Below are 16,502 nucleotides of genomic sequence, written 5' to 3'. Positions count from 1 at the left end.
AATAAAAAAGAATATTTAATTGATATAGGAAAAATTAAAAAAATCTATTGTGGAGTGTTTTTATATAGGAAAACAAAAAGTAGTTTTGTTCCCTAAATATAAGGAAAATGGTTGGATGTTTGCTGCTAGTGCTCTAAGTCATACCAAGGGAGAACTTGAGAACAAAGTATGGGTTAGTTCTCTTTCTTTTCTTGTGGAACAATTACATCAATGAAACATAATCGCACCCCTCCTGAAGGGTACACTCAAACTCTTCATCACAAAGTATTCAAGACACCTTATATCTTATTAGTTTACAATGAAAAATAGAGTTGGGAGACTTGATATTGCAAGTGAAATCATAAATCCTAAGTATTTAAGTAATTACTGTCATTAGTTATACACAAGTTAAAAAAGAGAAAGATTATAACTTTAGGATCAGAAAGTTCCCTAATCAAGGATTCAACTTTGTGCAGGATGCAATGGCATGGGGAAAATGATGAAGTTCCATGACCAAACATAAGTATCCTAATTAATATAATTAAATAATTACATCTAAATCTAGTTATCATATAAAAGCATTAAAACTAGGGATGGAACTCCACTCCCCAAATTATTTTTGAAGGAGGTTTTTTCCATAACTAATTTTCTTTCTTTGTCTGGAAAGTCAAAAAAGAAGCTCCTATCTTCACTAGAATTTAATTGGAAGTGCAGCCTTAAATGAAGGTAATTCCACCACTTTAAACAAAACTCGGAAACAACAAACGAAGACCAGAGGATCAAGAAAGTCATCACTAATTTAGGATTCACATCGTATAACTACTATTTGTTCTCACATCATCAGTAATTTCCAAATTTTAGATCTTAGTTTGTGATTAAAATACCTTCTGAACAAAAACGAAGGCAATCAATGTAATACCCGAGCTGAAGCGTGCACACTCTGCAAGACGGATTTTCAAATGCCGGATCTCAGTTGGCCCATGATCGTTGAAAGGCAGGAGTAGAGACGTAGAGTTAATGTGCCCCAACAGTATAAAGCACACGATGGTGGAGACACTCCTTTTAGGTGGTATTCATATATCCCAATAAATAGAATAGTCGACCGAAATACCCTCTCCCAGCCAATAGTCAGACAAAATCAGTGACAGAACTGAAAGCTGCCTTCCCGCACTGACCAACTGTTAATCTAAGACCTTCTTCACTCGTTTGGTTTAGGTTGCAACATAACCGACGTGGCGCCTGTCCAAGGACATTCAAGACATTATAAAAACTGAAACGGCCAAATCCAGAAAATTCAGTAGAAATAGAAAAAGAGATTGTAACATTAAAGAATAAGGGAAAAGACACACCAATTGCCAATTCTTGCTGAGTGGAAAACCCAAGACCTCAATATGTTTCACATAGCGCAGAGGAGGAGAACGTGGGAAGCAGAGAACTTTTCTTTTCAAATCTTCTCTTCCTCTGGCCCGCGCATATGAACCCAATGTAGCATTTCCTTGTCCGGCTACGTCTTTCAAGAAAAAAAGGATAGGTTTTTTACAAACAGATGTGTAAGGATCCCTGGTGTCGAAGTCGAATTCACTCCTGTGACGTATTCTGTTCCAAGCAGAGTAGGTGACCTCTGAGCGTTCCAGCTCACGGGGAAGCACGACGTTTGGGAAAACCTGAACAACATAACCAAGTGAGACTGAAAAAGTGAGGTGTCGTGCTCGGTCATAACATATTGATCGCTGCAAGAAGCTCCTGGGGTCGAGTCTCATGGCCTTCGTAAAGAGTTTCAAGCTCTCCAGAGAGCTCAAGCCCGGATAAAAAGGATCAACAGCATCGACATGGTGAATTGAAACAAAGGGGGCAATGGGGTGAGAGGACAGAAGACCGTGTGCGTCACCCCTAATATCCCACTGCAACAAAGAACAGAATTTTTCCCAAAATGTTTCTTGAGATTAGCGCATCAAATGCAGAAAGAAGTTATTTCTGAAAGAATGGAAGAAGAATCAGACCTGGTGGAAGCCATGTTCCCTGGTTAATGGAACGCCAAGTTCGGAAATGCAGGCATGGAGGCGATCATCACTTCCGTAGAGCTTGGGATACCTGTCGAGGCAGTCATCCTGAATCTTGGAGAGTGCCTCGGCCAGTGGGCGACTAATAGCGATCCCACCACCGCCAAAAGCCATGGAGTGGCTGAAATAGGTATTGGCAGAATGGCTCTCGGAGGGGCTCCCAATGTAAATCATCTCGGACGGATCGTAATTTCGGAGAACAGCCACCAGATTATCGGCATTGAAGATGGTGTCATCGTCACCCAGAACGAACCAGCGTACATCCGGTTGACCCAGTCGGAAGCACTCAGTGATAATGCGAGAGATACGGAGTCCAGAAGGGTGACCGGTGGGATTGGTGTAGCGGAAGCGGGAGATGTCCTCGGAAACCATGACAGCCGGTAAGGAATCATCGCCATCCTCGCGAGGCACTGGCTCCTCCAACCAGACATGGCCGCGCATGTCATCGGGACGCCACCAAAGCTTCACGAATTCCTTGCGCCGTTTCCAGAGCTGCGAGGATCCGGCAATGCCAAACACGATGTGCTCCAGCGACAACTCCGCCGGAAGGCTGCCACTGTGAGTGGGAAAAGGCGGAGGCGAGGAGGACGCCGATGACGAAAGCAGATCGGAACGACGACGATTCCTCCCGGTCCAGGGTAGAGAATGGGGGCTGCCTTCCCAATGCTTGAAACGCTGCCAGCAGTGGGTGGTGGTCCCGGAGAAGACAAGAGAGAGCCAGGCTGCTGTGGAGAGGAGGAGTGCCGCCACGGCCACGACGGCAGTGCCCGTGCGGCTCTGACGACATGGACGGCTTTGGCTACGACAGCGATTCTTGTGGAGGTCAGGATGGTAGGGCATCGTCGTCGTTGTCGTCGTCAATTTCTTGTTCATCTTCGTCACCATCATCGCCCCCAACGTTCATTTCCACCGCTCGCCACCAACAATATCAAGACAGAGTTGAGGGAGTAATCAGGGCAGGAAATTGGGGGATTGGGAGAGCAAAGTCAGTTCACTTTGGGTTCCAGAAGGCGGAAGGGGGATTTGGCTTGGTTAAATCATATTCAAACGGAGTCTCTCTCGGATTGTGTGATGTTGATTTTTGACGTCTTTGTTCGCTTTTTCAGTTTTTATTTTTCAAATTTAAAGCGAGCCTCTCTACGTACATTCTACACCATCTGAAATCCCCTGCGTTGCGCTTTGTTTGTCCGTGTCCTTTTCAACCAACGTTTTGTTTTGCGCATTTTTTCCCCCTGCTTGTCCTGGGCCTTGAAATCATTTGAGGAGCGAAAAGGAAAACGTTAGATTTACTATAAGAGCACAACATAGATACAATACCTTCTCACACCACATTGAGTCTCGCTCTCGTGTGGAGGAGTGTTGTACCATGCTATACCCCTATAACGCAGCAATCAAATCCCTCGCGAAAATACTCCGCTCCTTTTCATGCACTCATCATGTCGCTATCCTCTTCCTGCTGGAATTTATTGTCAAAAAATTTGTGCATCACGATCCTGTCAAATTTTTGTGTAGCAGGTGAAATACCTGCCTTTTCTAATTTTTTACTGTCTCCAAGCTTTTCCAAATTTATTTTGCCGATGGAGAATCTGAGATCTTCGGTACATATCATAGATGGAATTCGACAGTGGATCGAGGATGTGTCCCTTGTAAAGGAAATCGTCCTCCTACCGCTTCTCCTTCAATTCGTCAGTTTCTTCTGGAGTAGGACCAAGAATTTGGTCCAAATCATCATCCAGAATGTATCTAAAATTCAATGTGGTGAGTAGGAACAACACATCTTCTGCTGCCCGCGAGTGAAATTTTGTCCGTCAAAATGATAGAGTCAAACGAAGTCTTGGTTCATCACTTGAATTGATGACATTGCCTCCGTAACTCAAATTATGTTCTAAAATTGTTGAGAAAATATGAGTTGTAAAAGGAAAAATATGAAAGCAAAAATATGAAAGCAAAAATAAAATTAAGACTTCAAGGTTAGATCGCATCTACGATTTCTTTATAACATATTTTGTCCCCTTTATGAATGCTAAAAGATTTGACAAAATTAGAGAATAGTCAACTTCTAAAACATTTTAACTTTTTTTACTTTTTATATCATATAAATAATTTTACTTTTTATATCATATAAATAATTTTTTATTATTATTCAAATAAAAAAAATTTACTACACTACAATTTTTTTTTTCTTTTTTCATACAAATTCTTTCTACTTTATATCACATCAATTGCTTTTTACTAGTAATAATAATAAAAAAAATTAACTCAACAATCTTTACCAAACACTCACATAGTGTTGTGTCTATGAATATGACCAAATCCTTATATTCATAGTGATTTTGGACACATCTAACGGCCCAAAATTATTTGACCCAATTGTCACTAATTGTAACCACAAAATCATATATTGTTTGGGGATGGTCGGTTGCCCCTCTCTTATCACTTTTTTTGGCTCTTCTATTTTACTACTAATAAATAATAATAATAAAAAAAAAATAAAAAATAAAAAAATCAACTCAACAATCTTTATCAAACAACCCAATACTGTTGTGTCTATGAATATGACCAAATCATAGTATTTATAATGATTTTGGACGCATCAAACGGTTCAAAATTATTTGATCTAATTGTCACTAATTGTAACCTTAAAATCATATATTGTTTTGGGATGGTCAGTTGCCCCTCTCTTTTCACTTCTTTTTGCTCTTCTTTTTGACAGTTGGGTCACCCCCAAAGGAATTGATGGGATGATTGAACAACCTAAGAACAATTGATAAGGGTTTTCGACCACTTGGATGCATTGTTTGAAAATTGTCAGCCACCTTAAACAATTGATTGGGTGGCCGGACTATCCTAAAACAGTTGATGTGATAGGGGTGGGGCGACCACCCCGCAAATAAGTTTTGCAGTGATCCGTTCACCTTCAAGACATTTGATATGGGTGTTCGGTCACCTCCGAACACCTCAAATACTTAATGGTGTGGCCCGTTGCACTTGCTTTTCACTTTTCTTCTTTTTTTTTTTTTTTTTTTTTTTTTGTAGACTTTGATGATGATGATATTCCTGACCGTTTAGTACAAACGAATGGTCAGGATCTATATTGTCAGCAATCCTATCGACTTGTTTAAAATAAGGGGAGTGATTGTTGTACACCAAGTGTACAACAATCATACAACACCCCTTCACAAGGGGTGGGTCCCATAGTGTGTGGGACCCACCCCTTGTGAAGGGGTGTTGTATGATTGTTGTACACTTGGTGTACAACAATCATTATTCTCCCCAATAAGCCCAAAAAATTAAGGAGGCGTGCTTTAAGAGAATATGCAACCACATGAAAAATGCATTAAATCTAAACCTTTCTGAGAAAGGATTTGTCATTAGATATTAAAAAACAATAAGGTCTTTTTTTTTTGGTTCTGGCTCTCTCAGGTTTTGGTCACCTCTCTTCTTGATTACGTTATTGTTAACCAAGTTTTTTTTTTTTTTTTTTTTTTTTTTTTTTTTTTTTTATAAAAAAAAAAAAAAAAAAAAAAAAAGTTACGGCTCACGTGATTTTAAATTTTTATTTTTTATCTTCTGTACTTTTATTTTTATTTTTTTGCCTTTTGTGTTATGGAAAAAAGACGGAGGTAGTCCTCTTTGGGTTGCTTGGACTGAGACTAATTGACTTAGGAGTAGGAGCTTGTGGACAATTCCTATTCTTACCTCGTGCTCTTGGAGCTGTAAGAAATTATTGAAGATCTGTGAGCTTGCCAGGAGCTTAATTCGATTCAAAGTTGGAGATGGTATAAAGATCTTTCTTTGGTTGGATAATTGGCATCCTGCTAGCTGCATGTTTGATAGATTTGGCTATAGGGCTGTCTATGACTCTGGTTTTTCCATTGATGCTAAGCTGTCAAATATTATTAGGAATGGAGAATGGTTTTGGCCTTCATTTAGATCTGAGGCTATTGTTGAAACCCAAGGTAGCCTTTCGGATATTCAGCTGGGGGGAGATGATCTTCCTGTTTGGGAGTCTAAGAATGGTAAATACTCCTGTCCAGAAACTTGGGAGAAGCTAAGGAGTAGACATTAGGTTGTGCCTTGGTGGAAGACCGTATGGTTTTTTATGGCTATCCCGATACATTCATTTTTCTTATGGCTGGTGTTTAGGGATGCGGTTGTCACTTGGCATAAGATGAGTGCCTAGGGGTATTTGGGCCCGTGTCTATGCTTATTCTGTTATGCTGTGTAGGAAAGTAGAGAACATATGTTTTTTCGGTGTAGCTTTAGTGGTCGGATCTGAAAAGCTATCATGGGGGATTGTTCTTTTGCTGTGCTAACTAATTGGGATGAAGTTGAAGATTGGGGCCTTAAAACGTTGTGGGGGAAAAGCTTGAAAACCTGCTTGGGTAGGCTTTGCTTTGCTGCAATTGTGTATCACCTCTAGAAGCAATGAAACACTCCCTTGCATGGAAATAATCCTCGCTCGGAAGAAGATATATTGGCACAGATATGTTGGGGGGTCAGAGCAAGGATTATGGCTCAGAGTCATTTTCAGAAATCAAACTTGTAGATGGCTCTTGTAGCCAAGTGGAATCTTTTCTCTTGTCTGTAATTGTAGAATATTTGTAGAATAATTGGGAGAGCAAAGTCAGTTCACTTTGGGTTCCAGAAGGCGGAAGGGGGATTTGGCTTGGTTAAATCATATTCAAACGGAGTCTCTCTCGGATTGTGTGATGTTGATTTTTGACGTCTTTGTTCGCTTTTTCAGTTTTTATTTTTCAAATTTAAAGCGAGCCTCTCTACGTACATTCTACACCATCTGAAATCCCCTGCGTTGCGCTTTGTTTGTCCGTGTCCTTTTCAACCAACGTTTTGTTTTGCGCATTTTTTCCCCCTGCTTGTCCTGGGCCTTGAAATCATTTGAGGAGCGAAAAGGAAAACGTTAGATTTACTATAAGAGCACAACATAGATACAATACCTTCTCACACCACATTGAGTCTCGCTCTCGTGTGGAGGAGTGTTGTACCATGCTATACCCCTATAACGCAGCAATCAAATCCCTCGCGAAAATACTCCGCTCCTTTTCATGCACTCATCATGTCGCTATCCTCTTCCTGCTGGAATTTATTGTCAAAAAATTTGTGCATCACGATCCTGTCAAATTTTTGTGTAGCAGGTGAAATACCTGCCTTTTCTAATTTTTTACTGTCTCCAAGCTTTTCCAAATTTATTTTGCCGATGGAGAATCTGAGATCTTCGGTACATATCATAGATGGAATTCGACAGTGGATCGAGGATGTGTCCCTTGTAAAGGAAATCGTCCTCCTACCGCTTCTCCTTCAATTCGTCAGTTTCTTCTGGAGTAGGACCAAGAATTTGGTCCAAATCATCATCCAGAATGTATCTAAAATTCAATGTGGTGAGTAGGAACAACACATCTTCTGCTGCCCGCGAGTGAAATTTTGTCCGTCAAAATGATAGAGTCAAACGAAGTCTTGGTTCATCACTTGAATTGATGACATTGCCTCCGTAACTCAAATTATGTTCTAAAATTGTTGAGAAAATATGAGTTGTAAAAGGAAAAATATGAAAGCAAAAATATGAAAGCAAAAATAAAATTAAGACTTCAAGGTTAGATCGCATCTACGATTTCTTTATAACATATTTTGTCCCCTTTATGAATGCTAAAAGATTTGACAAAATTAGAGAATAGTCAACTTCTAAAACATTTTAACTTTTTTTACTTTTTATATCATATAAATAATTTTACTTTTTATATCATATAAATAATTTTTTATTATTATTCAAATAAAAAAAATTTACTACACTACAATTTTTTTTTTCTTTTTTCATACAAATTCTTTCTACTTTATATCACATCAATTGCTTTTTACTAGTAATAATAATAAAAAAAATTAACTCAACAATCTTTACCAAACACTCACATAGTGTTGTGTCTATGAATATGACCAAATCATTATATTCATAGTGATTTTGGACACATCTAACGGCCCAAAATTATTTGACCCAATTGTCACTAATTGTAACCACAAAATCATATATTGTTTGGGGATGGTCGGTTGCCCCTCTCTTATCACTTTTTTTGGCTCTTCTATTTTACTACTAATAAATAATAATAATAAAAAAAAAATAAAAAATAAAAAAATCAACTCAACAATCTTTATCAAACAACCCAATACTGTTGTGTCTATGAATATGACCAAATCATAGTATTTATAATGATTTTGGACGCATCAAACGGTTCAAAATTATTTGATCTAATTGTCACTAATTGTAACCTTAAAATCATATATTGTTTTGGGATGGTCAGTTGCCCCTCTCTTTTCACTTCTTTTTGCTCTTCTTTTTGACAGTTGGGTCACCCCCAAAGGAATTGATGGGATGATTGAACAACCTAAGAACAATTGATAAGGGTTTTCGACCACTTGGATGCATTGTTTGAAAATTGTCAGCCACCTTAAACAATTGATTGGGTGGCCGGACTATCCTAAAACAGTTGATGTGATAGGGGTGGGGCGACCACCCCGCAAATAAGTTTTGCAGTGATCCGTTCACCTTCAAGACATTTGATATGGGTGTTCGGTCACCTCCGAACACCTCAAATACTTAATGGTGTGGCCCGTCGCACTTGCTTTTCACTTTTCTTCTTTTTTTTTTTTTTTTTTTTTTTTGTAGACTTTGATGATGATGATATTCCTGACCGTTTAGTACAAACGAATGGTCAGGATCTATATTGTCAGCAATCCTATCGACTTGTTTAAAATAAGGGGAGTGATTGTTGTACACCAAGTGTAGTGTGTGGGACCCACCCCTTGTGAAGGGGTGTTGTATGATTGTTGTACACTTGGTGTACAACAATCATTATTCTCCCCAATAAGCCCAAAAAATTAAGGAGGCGTGCTTTAAGAGAATATGCAACCACATGAAAAATGCATTAAATCTAAACCTTTCTGAGAAAGGATTTGTCATTAGATATTAAAAAACAATAAGGTCTTTTTTTTTTGGTTCTGGCTCTCTCAGGTTTTGGTCACCTCTCTTCTTGATTACGTTATTGTTAACCAAGTTTTTTTTTTTTTTTTTTTTTTTTTTTTTTTTTTTATAAAAAAAAAAAAAAAAAAAAAAAAAGTTACGGCTCACGTGATTTTAAATTTTTATTTTTTATCTTCTGTACTTTTATTTTTATTTTTTTGCCTTTTGTGTTATGGAAAAAAGACGGAGGTAGTCCTCTTTGGGTTGCTTGGACTGAGACTAATTGACTTAGGAGTAGGAGCTTGTGGACAATTCCTATTCTTACCTCGTGCTCTTGGAGCTGTAAGAAATTATTGAAGATCTGTGAGCTTGCCAGGAGCTTAATTCGATTCAAAGTTGGAGATGGTATAAAGATCTTTCTTTGGTTGGATAATTGGCATCCTGCTAGCTGCATGTTTGATAGATTTGGCTATAGGGCTGTCTATGACTCTGGTTTTTCCATTGATGCTAAGCTGTCAAATATTATTAGGAATGGAGAATGGTTTTGGCCTTCATTTAGATCTGAGGCTATTGTTGAAACCCAAGGTAGCCTTTCGGATATTCAGCTGGGGGGAGATGATCTTCCTGTTTGGGAGTCTAAGAATGGTAAATACTCCTGTCCAGAAACTTGGGAGAAGCTAAGGAGTAGACATTAGGTTGTGCCTTGGTGGAAGACCGTATGGTTTTTTATGGCTATCCCGATACATTCATTTTTCTTATGGCTGGTGTTTAGGGATGCGGTTGTCACTTGGCATAAGATGAGTGCCTAGGGGTATTTGGGCCCGTGTCTATGCTTATTCTGTTATGCTGTGTAGGAAAGTAGAGAACATATGTTTTTTCGGTGTAGCTTTAGTGGTCGGATCTGAAAAGCTATCATGGGGGATTGTTCTTTTGCTGTGCTAACTAATTGGGATGAAGTTGAAGATTGGGGCCTTAAAACGTTGTGGGGGAAAAGCTTGAAAACCTGCTTGGGTAGGCTTTGCTTTGCTGCAATTGTGTATCACCTCTAGAAGCAATGAAACACTCCCTTGCATGGAAATAATCCTCGCTCGGAAGAAGATATATTGGCACAGATATGTTGGGGGGTCAGAGCAAGGATTATGGCTCAGAGTCATTTTCAGAAATCAAACTTGTAGATGTCTCTTGTAGCCAAGTGGAATCTTTTCTCTTGTCTGTAATTGTTTGTTTCAATGTTGTATTGTTGATGAGTTAGTTAGCTTTAGGTGTGATTGTGTTGATGTTTTCTGCAGCGTGTAAGGCTCTGCCTTGAGTGTTGGAGTTCTAGTTTGCTGGAATGTTGTATAGACGATGAGATGGTTATAAAATGATTTAATTCATCAAAAAAAAGAAGAAAAAAAAGAAGAAAAAAAAGACAGAGATGGTACCTTCATCTATTTTTTCATCCAAAATTGACAGATTTCCACGTCAACGACAAGTGGTACCATTAAAATTACGACTCGTGGCTGCACTTCTTCTTTTTTTTTTTTTTTTTTAAAAAAAAAATTATTTTATTTTAAGGCTTAAAATAAAAAATTTAGGGGTGACTAAGCCATTCCCAAGGCCCAACCAAATCGGGGTGGTTTCGGCCACCCCATTTTGGCCCTTGGGATAAGCCATCTCTACATTTTTTTTTTTTTAAAAAAAAGAAAGGCCTTAAAATTAAAAACCATGATTATTTATTTTTTATTTTTTAAAGCCACAAAATAAAATTAAAAAATTAAAAAAATATGGCTGCCATGTGTCGCAATTTTAATGGTGTCACGTGTCGCTGATGTGAAAATACGTAAGTTTTGAACAAAAAAATTGACGGAAGTATCATCTCCATCTTTTCACGTGGTACATGTATCACTTGTAATAAAAATGAAAACACATGGAGTAAAAAATAAATATTTGAAACCACACAGGTCATAATATATTTAACTTTATTTTTACCCAAATAGAAATCTCAGAATAGTAAATAAAACTTGTTTTGTTATTTTGAAAACAGAAAACCTGTATTCAAAAAATGCAACCAAACAGGCTCATCCCTTCGGTACCTTGAAATGCTAAAACAATATGCGGCCCTTGGAATCATGGTTTCATCCAACCCCAGACAAAAACGCAATTGAGAGAAAATCGTACTGCATTTTAGGCCCCAATGCGGCCCTCAAAATAGACAAACCACATTGCTTCCTCAAAATCTTGACGCCATAATAAAGGCAGGAACTTGGACTTACATTCTTTTTCCACAAGTGAGACGTGTCGTGATAAGTCGTCCACTCTTTCCCCTTTCTTGAGAGAGAAGGTCTGTAATTTCTAGAGAGAGAGAAAACCCTGTGAGCTCGTTCGCTGGGGGGGGGAGGCTCCGTGTCTCCCCCTCCGGGGTGCTGGTGTTTCCCCTGGCCGTTGGGTCGAGGATTTTTTGTCTCCAAGCCATCTGGCTGTTGGAGTTTTGTTCCTCCCAGTGCTTGAACTGGTGGAGGTTTGTTGGGGTTTTTTCTTTTTTCTGTTGTTTTTCTTGTTGCAAGCAGTGATTTTCAGGTGTTGGCCCGTGAAGAACGGCAGGTGTTGGAGGGTTCCGGTGGAGTTTTGTTTAACGCTAGATCTGTCAGCCTCGACTGGACTTTCTCCAATAGGAACTTGCGAGTGCAGTGGTCGGCCTTTTCTGGTCAGATTTGGTTATCTTTTGAGGCTGTGCTGTTCGTCTCCGGTCGGCGTGACCTGCACGCGCCGGCGTTTCAGTTCTGTTTTTAGCGTGTGTGGGCCACAACTGCTTTCTTCGGTCTTGGAAGGTGCCGATCTCTGCTTGTGAAGGTCGTATGTTGTGAGGGAGGTTCCCGGAGATGGTGCGTGTTTTACACGTGCCGTCTCCGGCAGCCGTTTCTTGCCGGTGTTGGTATTTTGAGTTTGCTGTTTGTGTTTTTATGTATATTCCATCTTTGTCTCACAGTCTACCGCTATGTTTGGTAGCTGCTTCAAATCAGGTGTTCCTGATTTTGTGGGCAAAGATTCATTATTTCTGTTCACTGCGACTGGCCTTCAGCCTTTGATTTCTTGCCTTTGGGCGATGTTCCTGGTTATGTACCCCTTTGGGGATGTATTCTCTGGAATGATAATGAAGAAATGGTTCTGTGTTAAAAAAATAAATAAATAAATAAAGGCAGGAAGACTGATTCTTTGACCGTCCTCCTTTGGCTCGGTGGTTTCTTTTTTGTGAGTTCTTTGGCTTGGTGGTTAGCTGTGCGTTTTGCTATCCCAAAGAGTAAAGTTTCAAAGGTATTAGGTAGAGGAAAAGAAAAATAATTTATAAATTTAAACGTGGTTAGCAACACGGAAATCGAGTTTTTATTGGTGGGCCACAAGCCGATGCTTCTTGTTACTTAAAAAGTGAGGGATTCAGTGAACGACTGGTAATCCTAATTTGACTTTGAGAAAGGGCCCAAAAAGAAAAAGAACAAAAAGAAAAAAAACGAAAGACCGGCGGTTGGGAAGCAAGAATATTTGGAAATGACGATTTGAGATAATCATATTTGATTGTTCCATTTTGTAGAAATTCTCCCGTTATTCGTTTTTCTTCTCACAGTTTAACAAACATTAGATCTCTCTGCCTTGGAAGCTTCATTTCTTCATGTCTGGATCGGAATGGAGGCACTGTTGGATTCTGCCTCCGCGGGGACTTAAACAAATCTAGAGCAAAAGAGTAGGAGGGTTCATCCACACGCTCTACAGTCTACGGGGTCTGAATCTGTCTGCGGGCGTTGGTGTTATTTGGTCCATCCCTTTCATTTTCCTTTTTCTTTTCTCAACTCGCCTTCTCGGTCGCTTCTCAGCCCACGCCAACCATTATCCTTGTTCCAATTATACCAACTCTACATCCACCGACATCTTCCTATAAAAATCACAGCAACAGGAACAGGACAAGAGACCCACCCACGCACGTTGACCTTGTCATTGACACTTGGGAGTTCCCTTCCCTTTTGCCACTTTGCCATGGCCTTCCTCAAGTGCCTTGCATTCAAAATTAGACGCAGATCCAAGCGTGTTGTTATCGATCACCAGGAGCATGGTGAGAAACGGTCTGGCAATGGAATCACTGACAGTAATTGGCATGAGCTTGATGATCAGAAGCGGAGGGATAACAGTCCCGTCAGGAAATTCACCTGGGACGAGGTTGAGAGGGTGACTATGAACTTCTCCAAGGTGATTGGATCTGGAGGGTTCAGCACAGTCTATCTGGCTAACTTGCCGGGCTCCAGTGTGGCCCTGGGCCTGGGGGCAGTCAAGATCCACACTGGCAGCGAGCGTCTCAACCAATTGTTCAAGCAGGAACTAGACATCCTGCTCCGTCTTCGCCATGAAAATATCGTCAAGCTTCTTGGCTACTGCGATGACGGAAGTGAGTTGGTGTCTGTGTTTTAATCTGTTCTTCCCCCTTTCTTTTTAATATGTATATCATTTCTCATAAATTCCCTTTGTTTAAGTTTTGAGATCTGAAATGCATAATTTCAGAACAAGGGGCCATGGTATTCGAGTATGTTCCCAAAGGAAGCTTGCAAGAGAAGCTCCATGATGCAGAAAGGGAATCGCCAGTGATTTCGTGGAGAAGCCGCATGACCGTAGCCTTCCAGCTTGCGCAAGCACTTGAATATTTGCATGAAAAATGCACCCCCCAGATTGTTCACGGCGACATCAAAGCTTCAAACATCCTGCTGGACGAGCATCTCAACTGCAAGCTCTGCGATTTCGGGTTTGCGAAGATGGGGTTTGCTTCGACTGTACAACCGCCTTCATCTTCTCCATATTCTTCGTCTTCTTCCTCCTCTCCCTTAAGGATAAAGCAAGTGATGATGGGCTCCCCTGGTTACACTGATCCCCACTACCTGAGAACGGGAATAGCCTCAAAGAAGAACGATGTTTACAGCTTTGGTGTCGTCCTTCTGGAACTAGTCACGGGGATGGAGGCCTTCTGCTCTGAAAGGGGGCAGTTTTTGACATCTATACTGAGACCCAAGCTGAGGAACGTCACTGAATTGGGAGCTAGGGAGGTGGCGGAAATGGTGGATCCACGGCTAGCTTGGGACTATGACCTGGAAGAAGCCATAGCCATCCTATCCATCTCAGCCCTGTGCCTTGGCCAGTCGCCCATCCTCAGGCCTTCTGCTACTTGCATCTTGCAATCTTTTAAGGAGAACATCTCTTCCATCTCCATCCTATTCCTACAGAAGAAATTTGGTTCAATAAAGAAATCTAACTACCTATAGTTAAGCCATGATCGACATGATTGATAGGGATGGTCGACCATGGCGATTCTATCTCAGTTTTCACTTCTCTTATAATACTTGTAACTTGATTCGTTAGAAGCAGCGGTTAACAAGCTGCGTTACATCACCTTCTTTCTTTCTTTTTATTTTAGTTTTTGGATGAATGAGTAACTTTGTATATATCAACCAAGCAAATACGAGAAGCGAACACTATAGTGTCACTAACAACAACCCCTAAACAAAATAAGTACAAATCAGAATACGGAAACTAAACTGCCAAAAAAAAAAAAGATCAGAAACACTAGCTAGCCCATATACAACCAGAAAGCCAACGACAACAAAAAAATTTCAGAAAACAAAAAGCCTCTTCTACCAAAACACCATTATGAAATCCCAATTTACAACAAATCTCTATATTACCAGCAGTGGTTGTTTAACTTGTTTTGGGGGTTTTGTTGTCTTGCCCACCGTTTATTTGTATTTCATGTAATCTTCCCCGTTCCCTTTACCCTTTATTTAATTGAAAAAAAAACAAAAGAAGAAGAAAAAAGTGAAAGATATGGATCCCAATCATCTCAGAATATTTTTTATTTGTAAAGATTTTGTGTAATTTTTAGGAATTTAAATTCTTCAGCACAAGAAACAGTTTCTTTTAGAACTATATATACATGATAAATTATTCACTAAGAATAATTCAAGCATATTAGTAGTAAAATTACAGATTAATAATGCATGATAAAAGAGAATAGCGTGGGCCTTAATTTCGTCTATTATAGGCTGCCGTTGCACTTTCCGGGCAAACCTTGGTGCTTGCATTGAGAACATAGTTCAGTCCATTATTAGGTTGAGAGAGGCCTACAGTCCACTTAAGGACTCATAAAAATTTATAATTAATTTCACTGTTTTTTGGTAGCTTAATCTTTAGAGATGAATGATAATTTAACAAAATCATGCTAATAATAAGCTTTGCTTTAAGAACTATTCATCTTGTGGGAAGTTCAACTTGGCTCCTCTAGTACATAAAACATTCTATATTCAAGAGAAAATGCATTCACTTTTGTTAAAATTCATGTATTTTGTTCTCTAAATAAAAAATTAACAAACACCAAAAACATAAAATACTAAAAAAAAAAAAAGAAGACATTTTAAAAGAATTTTTAAACAAAAAAAAAAAAAAAAAACACCCTAAAGCACGTTAACAGGCCGATTTCATTAGTTTTGGGGTGCAGATGGGTTTGATGCTAAAAATGTCTTATATGTGATCACTTTAGAGCTCAATGTATATTTTCGGAACAGAATCGGGACAACCTCAGTGTTTCTAATATTTTAAGAGCGAGAGAAATGAGTTTGAAATCCTTCCGGTATACAAAAATTCGAATTATTATTGTTCGATGTAAAAAGCAAGTGTGAGTCCCAACAGGAAGAAACCTTGAACATATAACTTTTACCATAAATTTTCTAGGGTCAAACAGAACAGAATTGGGACAACCTGGTGTTTCTAATATTTTAAAAGTGAGAGAAATGAGTTTGAAATTTTTCCGGTACACAAAAATTTGAATTACTGTCGTCAGAGGCAAAAAGCGAACATGAGTTCCAATAGGAAGAAACCGTGAACATAAAACTTTTGTCATCAATTTTCTTGGGTCAAACGGAACAGAATCGGAACAACACCGGTGTTTCTAATAATTTAAGAGAGAGATAAATGAGTATGAAATCTTTCCGGTTCACAAAAATTTGAATTACTAACGTTCGATGCAGAATTAAAGTGTAAGTCCTAATAGGAAGAAACTGAGACCATACAACTTTTATCATCCATTTTCTTGGGTCAAACGGAACAGAATCGGGATAAACACGGTGTTTCTAATATTTTAAGAGCGAGAGAAATGAGTTTGAAATTTTTTCGGTACATAAAAATTAAAATTACTATCGTCCGATGCAAAAAGCGAGTGTGAGTCCCAATAGGAAGTAATCGTGATCACACAACATTTATAATCAATTGACTTGGGTCAAACGGAATAGAATCGGGACAACCCTGGTATTTATAACATTTTAAGAGCGAGAGAAATGAGTTTGAAATCTTTTCGGTACACAAAAATTCGAATTACTAACGTTCAATGCAGAATTAAAGTGAGTCCCGATAGGAAGAAACCGTGACCATATAACTTGTATCATCAATTTTCTTAGGTCAAACAGAATAGAATCGGGACATCCCTG

The 16,502-nt window shown here is 39.1% G+C and overlaps 2 protein-coding genes across 2 annotated transcripts; one reads left to right on the top strand and one right to left on the bottom strand.

Annotated features, from left to right (window-relative positions):
• Nucleotides 1-758: 758 nt before the first annotated feature.
• Nucleotides 759-3,306, bottom strand: LOC133855037 (uncharacterized). The gene is made up of 3 exons (XM_062291331.1): nt 1,980-3,306; nt 1,329-1,880; nt 759-1,218 (listed from the first exon to the last, which is right to left on the bottom strand). The coding sequence occupies exons 1-3, from the start codon at nt 2,925-2,927 to the stop codon at nt 1,108-1,110; spliced, it is 1,611 nt and encodes a 536-aa protein (XP_062147315.1). The 5' UTR covers nt 2,928-3,306; the 3' UTR covers nt 759-1,107.
• Nucleotides 3,307-12,512: 9,206 nt separating this feature from the next.
• Nucleotides 12,513-14,415, top strand: LOC133855050 (probable receptor-like protein kinase At1g33260). Its single transcript, XM_062291342.1, has 2 exons — nt 12,513-13,423; nt 13,537-14,415. Exons 1-2 carry the CDS (start codon nt 13,018-13,020, stop codon nt 14,286-14,288), a joined length of 1,158 nt encoding a protein of 385 aa, XP_062147326.1. The 5' UTR covers nt 12,513-13,017; the 3' UTR covers nt 14,289-14,415.
• Nucleotides 14,416-16,502: the final 2,087 nt, after the last annotated feature.

The sequence above is a fragment of the Alnus glutinosa genome, chromosome 13 (assembly GCF_958979055.1).
Source record: "Alnus glutinosa chromosome 13, dhAlnGlut1.1, whole genome shotgun sequence".
NCBI lineage: Eukaryota > Viridiplantae > Streptophyta > Magnoliopsida > Fagales > Betulaceae > Alnus > Alnus glutinosa.
Note: the sequence above shows the minus strand (reverse complement) of the source record. Positions and strands in the feature narration are given on the sequence as shown.

What these genes read in the sequence shown, in the direction of transcription:
- LOC133855037 (XM_062291331.1), bottom strand. Translation starts at nt 2,927, where the DNA reads ATGATGGTGACGAAGATGAACAAGAAATTGACGACGACAACGACGACG. An exon ending in GGGAACATGGCTTCCACCAG is followed by an intron (nt 1,881 to 1,979) that starts GTCTGATTCTTC and finishes TCTTTGTTGCAG; the next exon opens with TGGGATATTAGGGGTGACGC. An exon ending in TCAGCAAGAATTGGCAATTG is followed by an intron (nt 1,219 to 1,328) that starts GTGTGTCTTTTC and finishes GTCCTTGGACAG; the next exon opens with GCGCCACGTCGGTTATGTTG.
- LOC133855050 (XM_062291342.1), top strand. Translation starts at nt 13,018, where the DNA reads ATGGCCTTCCTCAAGTGCCTTGCATTCAAAATTAGACGCAGATCCAAG. An exon ending in TGGCTACTGCGATGACGGAA is followed by an intron (nt 13,424 to 13,536) that starts GTGAGTTGGTGT and finishes GCATAATTTCAG; the next exon opens with AACAAGGGGCCATGGTATTC.